Source organism: Ostrinia furnacalis, unplaced genomic scaffold (assembly GCF_004193835.3).
Source record: "Ostrinia furnacalis isolate ACB-3 unplaced genomic scaffold, ASM419383v2 OfSCF1638, whole genome shotgun sequence".
NCBI classification, from domain to species: domain Eukaryota; kingdom Metazoa; phylum Arthropoda; class Insecta; order Lepidoptera; family Crambidae; genus Ostrinia; species Ostrinia furnacalis.
In genome coordinates, this window is record NW_021131877.1 from 594,997 (window position 1) to 608,249 (window position 13,253).

General features: G+C 38.1%; 1 protein-coding gene and 1 pseudogene across 1 annotated transcript in view; one reads left to right on the forward strand and one right to left on the reverse strand.

The window, feature by feature from the left end:
- Positions 1-13,253, forward strand: part of LOC114353238 (thyrotropin-releasing hormone-degrading ectoenzyme) — a 57,606-nt gene that overhangs the window by 32,768 nt on the left and 11,585 nt on the right. Inside the window, exons 17-19 of the mRNA XM_028305152.1 lie at positions 27-130; positions 709-928; positions 11,086-11,174. Coding sequence (XP_028160953.1) covers positions 27-130; positions 709-928; positions 11,086-11,174 — 413 coding nt within the window. The remainder of the gene's footprint in view (positions 1-26; positions 131-708; positions 929-11,085; positions 11,175-13,253) is intronic.
- On the reverse strand, positions 2,851-7,614 carry LOC114353237 (protein artemis-like; annotated as a pseudogene).

Sequence of the window (13,253 nt, forward strand, 5' to 3'; positions counted from 1 at the left end):
TACCTATTAACGAACTATATTTTCAGGTTCGTCATGACAGCAGACCCGCCAGAAGTAGATGCGCCCATGATGGACAGCCTTCTGACTTTCGACTTGAGGGCCGAATTGGACGAGTTATTTTATGAACCTGGTAAGTGTGCTAGGTGTTTCTTTACGAGATCGAATCAGAAATGAGGAAATCCGTAAACGAACTAAAGTCGCTGACATAGCCCGACGGATCAGCAAGCTGAAGTGGCAATGGGCAATTTTCTTGAACTTGACTTGACAAACTGCCACGTATCTAGATCTATGTTTTTTGTCGATAATTTATGTTGTCTAGCGCTTAAAAAAGTCAGTCAGTGCGGCACAGGAGTCTGTTTTTGTAACGTTAAACGTCAGATCTTCAGATTTATATCCTACGTCACAATATCGCCCCTCCCGTGCCGCTCCCATACCTCAGGCACTGACCGAGTTAAGCTCTAAAGCCCGGTCTGTGAGCACGTAGAATTTTGTCCAATGACCCCAAGCTACCCATCCTTGCTCTTACCTTATTGCTCGCGCGTAATTATGTTGCTGTCGCCCTCGCACACTCTCTGCGGGCGCCCGACGCACAGTCGCGACAGCAATATAATTACGCGCGAGCGATAAGGATGGGTAGCTTGGGGTCATTGGACAAAATTCGACGTGCTCGCAGACCAGACTATAGACCTAGTACTCTCATTTTTCCAGAAAACCTCACAGAGTCCTTAGAAGACGACGTCAACGCAACCACCACGGTTACTCCGCCGACCACCACGCGTCGACCAGCCACCACCACCAAGCCACCACCGCCGAACAAGTGGATTATACCACTCACTTTCGTGGTGGGACCCACGGAGGATGAAGAAGATCTGGAGAACATCACTAAAGTATGGAAGAATACAACAGAAAATCTGCAGAATGGAACATGGTAAGTCGTAGCCATAGAGATTATAGAGTGATGTCATAGGGATGTTATGGATGTAGTTTCGGTTATGGATACGGTAACCGATATAGGAATAATATTATATCGATTGCGGTTATGGATTTTTTTTTTCGGATATTTTATTCACGGCCGCACTGGCACACTTTACATCGAATAAAATTAAAACCGACTCCAAAAAACCTGCACTAAAAAGTAGAAAATAATTACATTATTCATTTATCAGGACAAATGTAGGGGAAGGGGGGGCATAGAGGAATACTGAACTTCAATCGAAAAAATAAAAAGAACCAGATAAGTTATGAAGACTAGTTTTAATCGAAATGATACTACAAGTATTGTATTATAGATAACTCTAAAAAAAAATAACGAATTATTAACTATTTAGGTATAAAATAACTATTTTTATTGTCTATAATTTTCCGCTTTGCCCTTATCACAAGGGTAAAGTGGAATTGCGCTTTCGGCAAAGTGAAAAACCGGCCAAGTGCGCGCCGGACTCACGCACAAAGGGTTCCGTACCATTGATTTATGAATTTTTTTTTTTTACTTTTAGTTATTTGTATGAAAGATTACGCGGTAATAAGCGGTTTACGATTTACGAGGTATTAAAAAAACTACTTACTAGATCTCGTTCAAAACAATTTTCGTTGGTAGTTTTTATAGTAATGTATCTACATCATATGTTTTTTTTAGATTTTTCATTTTGTTATTTTAGAAGTTAGAGGGGGGGGGGGGGACCAACTTTTGCTTACTGCAGTACTTACTGTCGCATCGCATCTGCATGAGGACGGTCATAGGGCATCGTATTGCTCATTAACATCTTTCATCTTCGAATCGATACCAAAACTCCTAGGGCCCCTTAGCCCCCCGCTTTATTATGTATACCCAACTTAAATTATGGACTTATGACTAGGGGAGGGGGGTATGGGGATCGCCCCAGTTGCCAACCCATGCTACGCCGCCACTGTTTGTCAGGGCTACGAAACCCTAAAAAAATATTTATGCATGTATTTATGTATATCCGTTGTCTAGTACCCATAGTATAAGCTTTGCTTAGTTTGGGACTAGAAGCGCAATGTAAAATGTCCAAGGATATACTTATACATAAAAAATATAGGTAATTATGTATTATGTATAGCTTTCATTTCAATAAAGTACGTCATTATTTTTAAATATTTTATCACAATAAAAATATAAAATAAAGTTATTGTAAAATAGGTATAAAAAGAATAATACAGTAAAATTATTATGTTTCAAAATATAAAATGTGCAATACAAAATTTATGTAATACACAAAAAAGCATTAACATAGTCATGTTTCTATTATGCTTATAATGTAAAAAAGCTTGACTAAATAAATAAGATCAAATTATTATGAACAATACAAAGGTTCTTAAACCTTTTTTTTTCCCTCTTAAAATAATGTTAATTAATACAGGGTGAGCCAAAATTTTTTGCAAATAGCAACGTTTGATTTCTCTAAAGGTTTGGCCAAACCAACGCGATCACACGCGATCAGCCGGCGTGCAGCGATGGCGATCAGACTAAATGTATTGGTCGCCATCGCTGCACGCCGGCTGATCGCGCAAAGTTTTGTAAGAAATTGCAACAAAATAGTGACATTGTATGTGTAAACAAACAATACCATCGATTATAGCCAGCCATCATTGTGGAGCAGAATCAGCGCAACAAAAAAGACGTCACTATTTTGTTGCAATTCCTTACAAAACTTGCGCGCAAAAAGCAAATCTAGCCTTATGTAAAATCATCAAACTTCTAATGCTCGTAACTCAGTTCAGACTGAGTTTAGAGGTATATGTCATAGTAAGTTTGGTTTATTATACTATTTTGTAACCAAAAAACATGGTTTGGTCGATGGCCGCGCGAAAAAAAAAGACGCCAATTTCCGGCATTGTCTTTTGACAAATGTCAAATAACAAGTGGTTAAATATCAGAAAAAAATGATTTTCGAACAATGGTTAGCTTGACTTTTAGTCCATTTTTAACCATTAGTTTACATATTGTTAATATTTAACTATTAGTAGCAAAAATTGACCATTGGTTAATTTCACTTCGAATCAAAAAACCAGGCCTACGGGTGGATTCGACCAAACAAGAGTAAAAATCTCAGAATAAATCGTCAGTTTTGACATATTTCCCATACTGAAACTGTCAATGTGCCAGTTATAGGTACCAGGAGTTATACTCGGATAAAATTTTGTCGAATCGGGCCTGTTTGAAAACTTAAAGTAGGTACCTATTCATTAAAAGAGACGTCGCTTAACACCATCTGCGTTAGCATCCCTGCTACTGCGTTCGCGGTCGCGGTTTCTTCTATAAGGCGTACTTGCCCCAGAGCCGGGTGTTGACATCGGTATTTTCGGGAATTTAACAGTTTTTGCGGGCGAAAAATAATTTATAAAATGTTTCAGCTGGCTCCGACTGCAATGTGTAGGGTAGCATAAATACAAGCGATCCCCTGAATTTGTTTCTGGGCTAATCGCTGGGTCGCCGTGCGAATAATTGCAACCACGCTGAGCCGAAATGTAAATGTGTAGGGTCTTCTCGTTTGAAGTATAATTACAGACTGTCCAACCACCCCCTTCATTTTTCCTCTCGCAAATATGTATATGGATCTTACTGCTCGAATCATCATTCACAAAATTTTCATTTCCAAGTAAAGCACTGTAACAAATAAATAGACTGTTAGACCACTGTAGAATTACTTGTCACACTTATCAGTGAAGCCACAGTTCGTCAACGTGTTCACTCAGTTCAGTAATCAGCGCCCCGATTGCGCTAAAAATTTCAACTGCAACGCGACTAGACTACGTACGAAAATCAACTGTTTGCACAAATTCGTATCGCGGTGTCGCTTTGACAGCTAGTTCAAACGAAGGTGGACCATAACGGAAAGCAACTGCGTCTTTGTGTAAAAGCTGACAGAATGTTACTTTTTTCAAACGCAATTCATACGCATCACGAACATTTGCTGTGTTTTAGTGAAAAAATAAGGTGTTCGGACTTTTAATGTAAAGTGCTTTTAAATCCATTGTTTTGTCTTTGTTTGCACGTGAAATTTTACCGCGATATCGAATTGCACATCAGCTGGAATGAAAACTGAGTGTATTTGGAGTGTAGACTAGAGTTTAAATGCGAATGATTTGGAGACATTACAAATTAGCGCAATCGGGGAGTAGTTCTTTGTTGCTCTATTGAACTCTATTCCGCTAGTTATAATAACTAATGTGTGTAATATTAGTAGGTATATTAATAATAAATAATATAATAATAAATATCCTTAGACATTTTACACTGCGCTTAGGGCATGAATATCGGAATCTCGGAATCTCGTAATATCGGAATCTCGGACTGCGAGATCCGATATTTAAATTCCGATATTGAGCGACCCGATATCGTAATATCGGAATCGGATAAAAGTTTTAATTGAGATTTTAAACAAAGCGTTTAAACTCGCCACAACCTACCACAAAGCCCAAAGTACATGATTGGCAAAGACCAATGATTTTCTCATGTCTCTCACCATCACTTTTTGTTCCACTGCAAATATTTTAATATCTTTACTATTTATGGTTAATTTAACTTGTTCTAAATCAATTTTAGCATTTGCCATTGGTACTTGGTCAACAAAGAACGACATCTCAACTCCCTTTCAAACATTAATTTTACTGGACTATGGACCGTCAGTTCTGCGTACTATGTGCCCTTCCCATTGCCACTTCAGCTTGCTAATCCGTCGGGCTATGTCAGCGACCTTAGTTAGTTTACGGAGCTCCTCATTTCTGATTAGATCTCGTAAAGAAACACCAAGCTTATCCCTCTCCGAAGCACGTTGTTCCCTATATTCAAAGGCCACGTTTTCGAGCCGTATATCATCACTGGTAACACACACTAATTGAAGACTTTCGTCTTCATATTCGACGATTTACCTCTTTCTCGAAATTGCATCTAACTACCTAGCTGATCGTTTGTCCGAGATAGACATACTTCATCATCATCATCATCATTTCAGTCACAGGACGTCCACTGCTGAACATAGGCCTCCCCAATGCTTTCCATGTTGATCGATTGGTAGCGGCCTGCGTCCAGCGCTTCCCTGCTACCTTTACGATGTCGTCGGTCCACCTTGTAGGTGGACGTGGATAGACATACTTACTTGTCAATAATCTCGAGAATTGAGCTCCTAACCGAAACTGGGTAAGGAGCAACATGGACATTCGACATAAGCTTCGTTTTTCCATATTCATCCGAAGGCCTACCTGTTGGGAGACTCGATTAAGATCTTCGAGCATTGTGATAAGGTCTTCCAACGGTTCTGCCTTAGCGGAAAGCGCAGCGTAGGACTCATTACCACTAGGTGGACCGACGACCTCATAAAGGTAGCAGGAAGGCGCTGGATGCAGGCCGCCACCAACCGGCCATTGTGAAAATCAGCATCGGAGCCTGTGTTCAGCAGTGAACGTCCTATGACTGACATGATGATGATGATGATGGCTCGTGGTTTTGTGAGTTGTACATCGATAATCAAAAAGACGAAAGAGAAAAAGAGAAGAAAAAAATTTGAATATGCTTGTAATTTGTTCAATTACAAGATTTACAAGCATATTCAAGTTTTTACCACTCTCTACAATTTTTGTAACACGTGATTTGAATGACTAAAATTCGTTCCGCAAACATAAAACAGGGTAATATAATAAAGGAGTAAAAAAGTTTGTGATATGATACCTGTCATTTTACAAAAACACTTTAATTATTTGCTAGTCCATATAGGCTCATTATCAGTAACCATTCATTATCAGGTGATCCGTCTGCTCGTTTCCCTCTTGTCACATAAAAATCAAATGCAATGGATACCCATAACGTAAAAATGGTTTTAAAATACTTCAATTTTAAAGTGCTGTTTTGTACCAAATTAAAGATTTTGATTAATATCATTATTTTATTGTAAGCAATCCAGAATTCTTACGAATATAACCAAATATTAATTTTATAGCACACGAACTCAATTCCGATATTAATATCGGAATTCCGATATTGAGATCTAATATCGGAATCCAATATCGGAATTGAAAACCTTCCGATATTACATGCCCTAACTGCGCTTCTAGTCCCAAACTAAGCATAGCTTGAACTATGGGTACTAGACAACGAATATAAACATACTTAAATACTTTTTTTTTTGTAAACATACTTATTATACATAGAAAACACCCAGTCCAATACAAACAAATATGTTCATGCACACAAATGTTTGTACTGTGCGGGAATCGAACCCGCTACCTCCGGAATAGTAGTCCGTTCCGAACCACTACACCAAACGGCCGACTAATGTAAGAACAATACCCTAAGTCCTACTTACCTGTATGTTCTTCGCTTTTGTTCGTCATCCAAATAAAGGTTCAAATTCAGCCTTTTTTTAATCGCTTTGTAAATTTCATCGTAACCAAAAGCATATGTTTGGTGTAATACGACTCTATTATTATTGATGAGCCATCTTTCAATTTCGCTAACCACTTCAGCGTGACAGTCACTGCGCCTCGGAAAGTGTTCATAATCACTTTGGTCAAAAGTACCATCAACGTACATGGTATCAATATGTAATTTTCTTTGTTTATCGTGTAATTTCTCCAAATTCGGCACATCGTTTTCCTCTATAATAAAATCACCAGTGAACAGCACCCTGTGTTTCTTAGTTTTAAATAAAAACATTACAGCGCCGATCATGTGTGTTACAGGTATTAAGGTTACTTCAAAAGACTGCCCATCAGCGATGTCTATAGTATATGTCATCCCTGTAAACAAAAGTACCCTGTTTATTATAAATTGTAATTAACTAGATATCTCATGGCTAATTTACACGTATTAAAGTAGGTAACAAAATTTTAACTTAATTTTAAGTCTATGTATATCTAAACGTCAAGCTCTTGTTTACTACGAAATTGCATGTCAAAACGTGTCAAGTGACAAGCCCCGCCCACCAACTTACCCGAAAAATTAAGTTAAAATTTAATTGACTACTTAACACTACTTAATACATATAATTATAATAAGAGGATTTAAGACACTAAGTATTTAAATCAAAGATGTAATGGCTAAATAATGTAATCTATCTATCTATATAAATAAAAATGAATTGATGTTCGTTAGTCTGTTTAAAACTCGAGAACGGCTGGGCCGATTGAGCTGATTTTGGTTTTAAAATGTTTGTCGTAGTCCAGGGTAGGTCTAAACGGTGAGCAAATACGCGCGCGTTATTGTTTTTCTGTGACAGACAAAATTCCACGCGGGCGAAGCCGCGGGCGGAAAGCTAGTAATAAATAAAATAAATAATTAATATGTAAATTGGCATTAACTTAAGCACTTACCAACTTTCAGCGGTTCCAAGATTTCATTCAATCGAGTATTATAGCAAGACCAGTGATTATTTAATAAAATGATTTCACTTTCTTTACTCATATATATTTTACCACCTTTTTTTCTTAATTCCTCACTTTCAGCCTTGTACATCATTCCAACAGTATGATCTGAATGGAAATGTGACAAGAAATAAGTAAGCCATTTTGTCCTTTTCTTCAAAGTTGTCAACACATATATTTGGTATTTCATTGATAGGACCTTCAAAGCTGGCTTTCATGGTTTTTCAATCTTCAATTATCTGAAATTTTTTTTTTTTTTTAAGGAAATGAGCACAAAAAATAACATCACTCGGCTGGTCCATTTTAAAACCTTGTAGTTACCTAAGTGCAACCACAGAATAATAATAAGTACCTACTGTGCAACGGAGTAATTTTTACAGGAAAGCGAAAAACGCATTTTCATTTCTAAAATGCTTAAAGATTTGGATAACTTCCGATGTTTATATTGAAGATAACTAAAGTATAGATACTTTATGGAATAATAAAATATATGTACCTACTTAGTTAACAATTGCAAGTTTTATGCCGCCTAGTGACTTACATTTCTCACATTGACCATTTTAAAACCTAACAAGTCCATGCACTTAAAATACTAAGTAGGTTTTAAAATGGTAATTGCATCTTACTAATCGTCATCATAGAGACGATAAAAGTTCTCGAGTGGCGACCACGGGCTGGAAGACGTAGCGTGGGCAGGCCTCCTACTAGATGGACCGACGATCTGGTAAAGGTCGCGGGAAGAACCTGGATGCGGGCAGCGCAAGACCGTGCATTGTGGAAATTTAAACCTTGGAGGAGGCCTTTGTCCAGCAGTGGACGTCATTTGGCTAAAACGAACGAACGAACGATCTTGCTAAGTTTTGATGATTGGTTTTTGCAGAATTGGACTTACTAGGTTTCGAGCTACGTGTTTATAAAAATGTCATTTGCCAAAAACAATAACCATAATAAAAAGAGTTAAATTTATGAGTACTTATTTCATGATTATGTGGTTTTTCCAGGTTATTCGTATTCGTATTCACCGAATAGAAGATTTAATATTCGTATATGTACTGTCGTATTCGTTAAAATACTATGTACCTATTCGTTGTATCACTAATTATTATCAGTATGTATTCATGACTCATACTTAGTCCGGGCGTGGTTTTGCATACGAAAATAAACTAAACGCGTAACAGTAACACAGATGGACTCAATGGGTAAGTAAACTCGAAAACGTTTGCTTCACATATAAATCATCAAAAAAGTATTCTCTAAAATGTTGCAGATTGTTGTCACATCGACACCTACAAAACCTAATGGTGCAAGATCATACTCTACTAATTTTTAATAGTTACGCCCGTATTCACAAACGATGCTTGCGAAAATCGAACGCACAGCGTTGAATAGAGCTCAGCACGGCGTGATTGGTTCGTCAACCTGTGCGTCCACGCACACTGAGACCGCGTAGTAATGTTTGTGAATTCGGTTAGTCATTCCAAATTGACACTCACCGTTTTTAAGCAGACGCTTGAAGCGCAGTTGTTATCCTTATTTTATCAACTAGCTAGGTATTAACACTAAGTACGTGTGATTGCGCCACACGATAATAGTAGAGTGAGCGCGCGCATCGGCAAAATTAAATAGCAAACCGCAATATATCTATAGAGCTATAGATATTTAAATTGCGCCATAGAACAAATAGATACAGAAGAACTCATGTATGTAACTTCTTTTTTTGTACCTACACTCGGCGGTCGCGCTAATGTTGACCGAGCGGTTCCATTTTGTGGCATGTCACTTTGATTTGAAGGAACTAGGTCACTATCTGACCTAAAAATCTGACTTGCACCCCCCATGACCTGCCCCCAAGCGACATATTTTTTCGCAGTTAAGTTATATACTTTAATACAGCGTGGGACGTCCACCCAAAAGGTCCGACGACATCATAAAGGTGGCAGGAAGGCGCTGGACGCAGGCCGCTACCAACCGGGCAGCATGGAAAGCTTTGGGGGAGGCCTATGTTCAGCAGTGGACGCCTATTGTTGAGATGATGATGATGATGAAGTTAAATACCTATAGAAATAAATAGTAATTGAGTAAAGTTTTTCTGTTCACATAAAAATGCCATTAATTTATATTCCCCATTGTTATGGATATTGAATACAAGGCTTGCACAGTTCATCATAGGTGCTACAAAAAATATCTAATATTAATTGTAACAATATTAGTTACAAAGCCACAAGCTCCATGTTCGCTATCACACACGCGTGTCTTAAACCTACAGCCCTCGCGCTCGCACTGGTCCGAGCTGGTCCGAAATAACGCGCACGTGAGCGGTGTCTATGTATGCGTTTTAGTCGTGCGCACTTTGCATGTATATTGCTTTCTGTACCTATCTGTTGTGTGCTAGCGCGCTGTGATAACACTGTGTATTAAACACTGTGCGCTGTACTAACAAGGTTCGCGTGCACTTACAAACAAAGCAGGATTAATAACTCAGAGTAGGTAGGAACTAAACAAGTGTTTTAATACGGTGCACAGAGTGTTATGAGACTGTATAATCGGACATTCTCATTTATTTGATGAACCCTATAGAGCTCAGTATACAAAAATGATAGTAAAACTCCTGTTTGAAATTCCGCGTAGTTTTCGCGGTATAAAAATTCAAAGTTGCCTATTTTTTTACTTCAAAATTATGCAAAAATATTCTTACTCGTTAACTAATAACATATAATTCAGAAATGTTACAATACTTCATATAGAGCTCTTAAAACTACACGTAATAAGCATATTAAGTGCTTCGTAAACGCATTCAGTTAATTAGGAAAAATGATTTTTGTGATTTCTCTTTTTATTTTTTTTCTCCATTATACCATGATATTATGATGTTATGCAAACATTTTTAATTGCAAGTTATAGTCTGATATGTATTCTAGTTCCAATAAAAAAATCAGCTTTAAATTCCGTGGTTTATTCCTTAAAAGAAAATATTAAAAGTGACTTTAGATGAAGTAACTGCTTGCTTCTGAAATATATTGTGGTGACGACGGACAACTACGAAACCCTACACTACGCATGGTACGACACGCACTTGGCCAATTTTTATTTATTTACTGTATTTTGACGTTCATAAGTGCCACTAGTGGTCTAAATTGAATAAATATTTTTGATTTTGATTTTAATTGACAGTTTGAAATAAATCAGTGTTTTTTCCCAAGTTTAAAAATATAGCGACGCCTTAGCCTACAAATAATAAAAAGTAAAAAAACTAAAATCCAACTACGACAAAAAACGACGCTGAAAAAGTATAAAACAAGATTTTCAGAATACTAAACTGAACAAAGTTGCTAATATAGTTGCATAGTAATTTTCATGTTTGGAAAGGCGTAGTCACACGTTACAATATACCTACCTACCTACTGTAGCACTTTGACAACGTGTGACTGCGGTTTTCCAAACATGAAAATTACTATGCAACTACATTAGCAACTTTGTTCAGTTCAGTATTCTGAAAATCTTGTTTTATACTTTTTCAGCGTCGTTTTTTGTCGTAGTTGGGTTTTAGTTTTTTTGACGCGCTCACTAGTGAGCGCGTTTGAAAAAAACACATTCAGCCCTCAGTAGTTCCTGAGATTAACTCTTCAGCTTTATAATATTAGTATAGATTTATAGAAGTGTAGATACAGCTGCAATATGGACTTGTATTTTGTCTTTTTTTTTCAGGTACGACATAGGGAACGAAACGAAACCGGCGAAGACATCAAGATGGGCTGAAAACGTGATGCACCTGATATGGATGAACGATACTGAGAGTGAGTTACCAATTGTAGAGTAAAAAGAATCAACCAGAGCCCCGATTACGCTAATTAGTCTCCAATTCGTTTGCGTTTCATCTCCAGTCGCGCTCCATTTTCATTCCAGCTGAAGTGCAATTCGGTATCTCGGTAAAGTTCACGCGCAAACAAAGAACAACGGATTTATGCACTTTCCATTAAAAATCCGTACAACTTATTTTTTAAACTAATAAACATAGAAAATGTTCGTGAAGCGTTTGAGATAAAGTTGCTTTCTGTCAGCTTTTATATAAGGCGCAATTGCACTCCGATTACATTTTAACTACGTTAAAAAACTAGCTGTCAAAACGACACCGCAATACGAATTTGTCAAAATAGCTGATTTTCATTCGTCGTCCAGTCGCGTTGCAGTTGAAAAGACAATGCCGGAAATTGGCGTCTTTTTTTTTTCGCGCGGCCATCGACCAAACCATGTTTTTTGGATACAAAATAGTGTAATAAACCAAACTTACTATGACATGTTATACCTCTAAACTCAGTCTGAACTGAGTTACGAGCATTAGAAGTTTGATGATTTACATACTAGATTTGCTTTTTGCGCGCAAGTTTTGTAAGAAATTGCAACAAAATAGTGACATTGTATGTGTAAACAAACAATACCATCCATTAAAGGCTCCAGACGTCAGTGTGGAGTAGAGGTGGGCGCCGATATATAAATGGCCGGCGGCGGCGCGCCGACTTTTTGACTTCGGCGGCGGCGGCGTCGGCGGCGTGACCTTGTTTGATCTTTATTCATTAGGTTTTTTTTTTAATCTGCTTTTTTAGTATGTGTCGTCAAGACTAATTAGGTGATTTGCAGTTGGTTGGGGTTTGACACGATAGAGCTACTAGAACAGTGGTTTACCCTAGTAAATTAGGTCTCTTGATCATACATAGATACTTTGATAATTGGATAGCAGGTTTGGCTGAGATCAGGTTTTCGTGTATTTCCTAAGGGCGAGCGTACCAATGTGCCCTTAACATGTATTTTTGAGCTCTTTGGAGGCACACAGTTTATGATGGATTAGCTGACTGTCGGTCGACTAAAGTTAGATGCCATAATATTATGTTCAGATCTGTTTTATTTATATTTATGGTCTTTCCATGTCATCCATGGGTCTAGGTTTTTAATGCAGGTTGATTGCAGCAATGTGTCGAGGTCTAGATTGGCCGGAGTATAAGTTGACGACGTCTTAAATGATAATATGGTGAGACTTCGGGGCTTGCTTACATGCGCCACTTGGTCAGCCAAGCATTATTGGCATTTAGCTGACTTTGCAACAGTCTAGTCACTTTAAGATCATAATTGCATTTGAGGAAAGCTGTAGCTTTCTGGTATCTGGGCTGCTTTACTAGTAAATGTTGTAGAGTACCGGACCAAGTACAGAGATATGGGGTACTCCAGCTCTGCAGCTAAAAAGAGAAGATTTTGTCACGGAGTTTGATTTAAAACTGTCTGTCACTGAGATAAGGTAGTAAAGTGTGCTGGAAGGTACTTTTTAATTCCATAGAGTAGTCCTTTATGCTAAACCCAGCTGAAGCCGCACCGAAAGCAGCCGAACAGGGTTCTTTCTTTTTCAAACATTGTACTGACTATGGTTGGTATGGTTTCTGCCAAAATTTATGGTCGGGTATACTATATTACATGGGTCATACTTAGGCCAGGGAATAAACGAGCAAGAATGATCCTTTCCCATAATTTTAAAAATACAAATGTCAGATTAATTGAGCGATAGAAGGAGATTTCGTAAGGCGACTTGCCAGGCTTATGGATCATTTCCAAAGTTAAGAGACTTGCGAGGATCTCACTCAGTGTGTCATTGTCAAGACCATGGACTGCATGGTGATCAGATCAAATGAAGGTGCTTTACGAGGGTTCATTTTGGCTAAGCAAAAGTAGCCAACTCTCTTAGCGTTCGTTCATTCGTTTCAGCCGAAAGACGTCCACTGCTGGACAAAGGCCTCCCCCAAAGACTCAATACTCAATACTCAAATCTTTATTGCTGGTCCTGCGCCGCTCGCATCCAGGTACCTCCCGCGACTTTCACCAAATCGTTG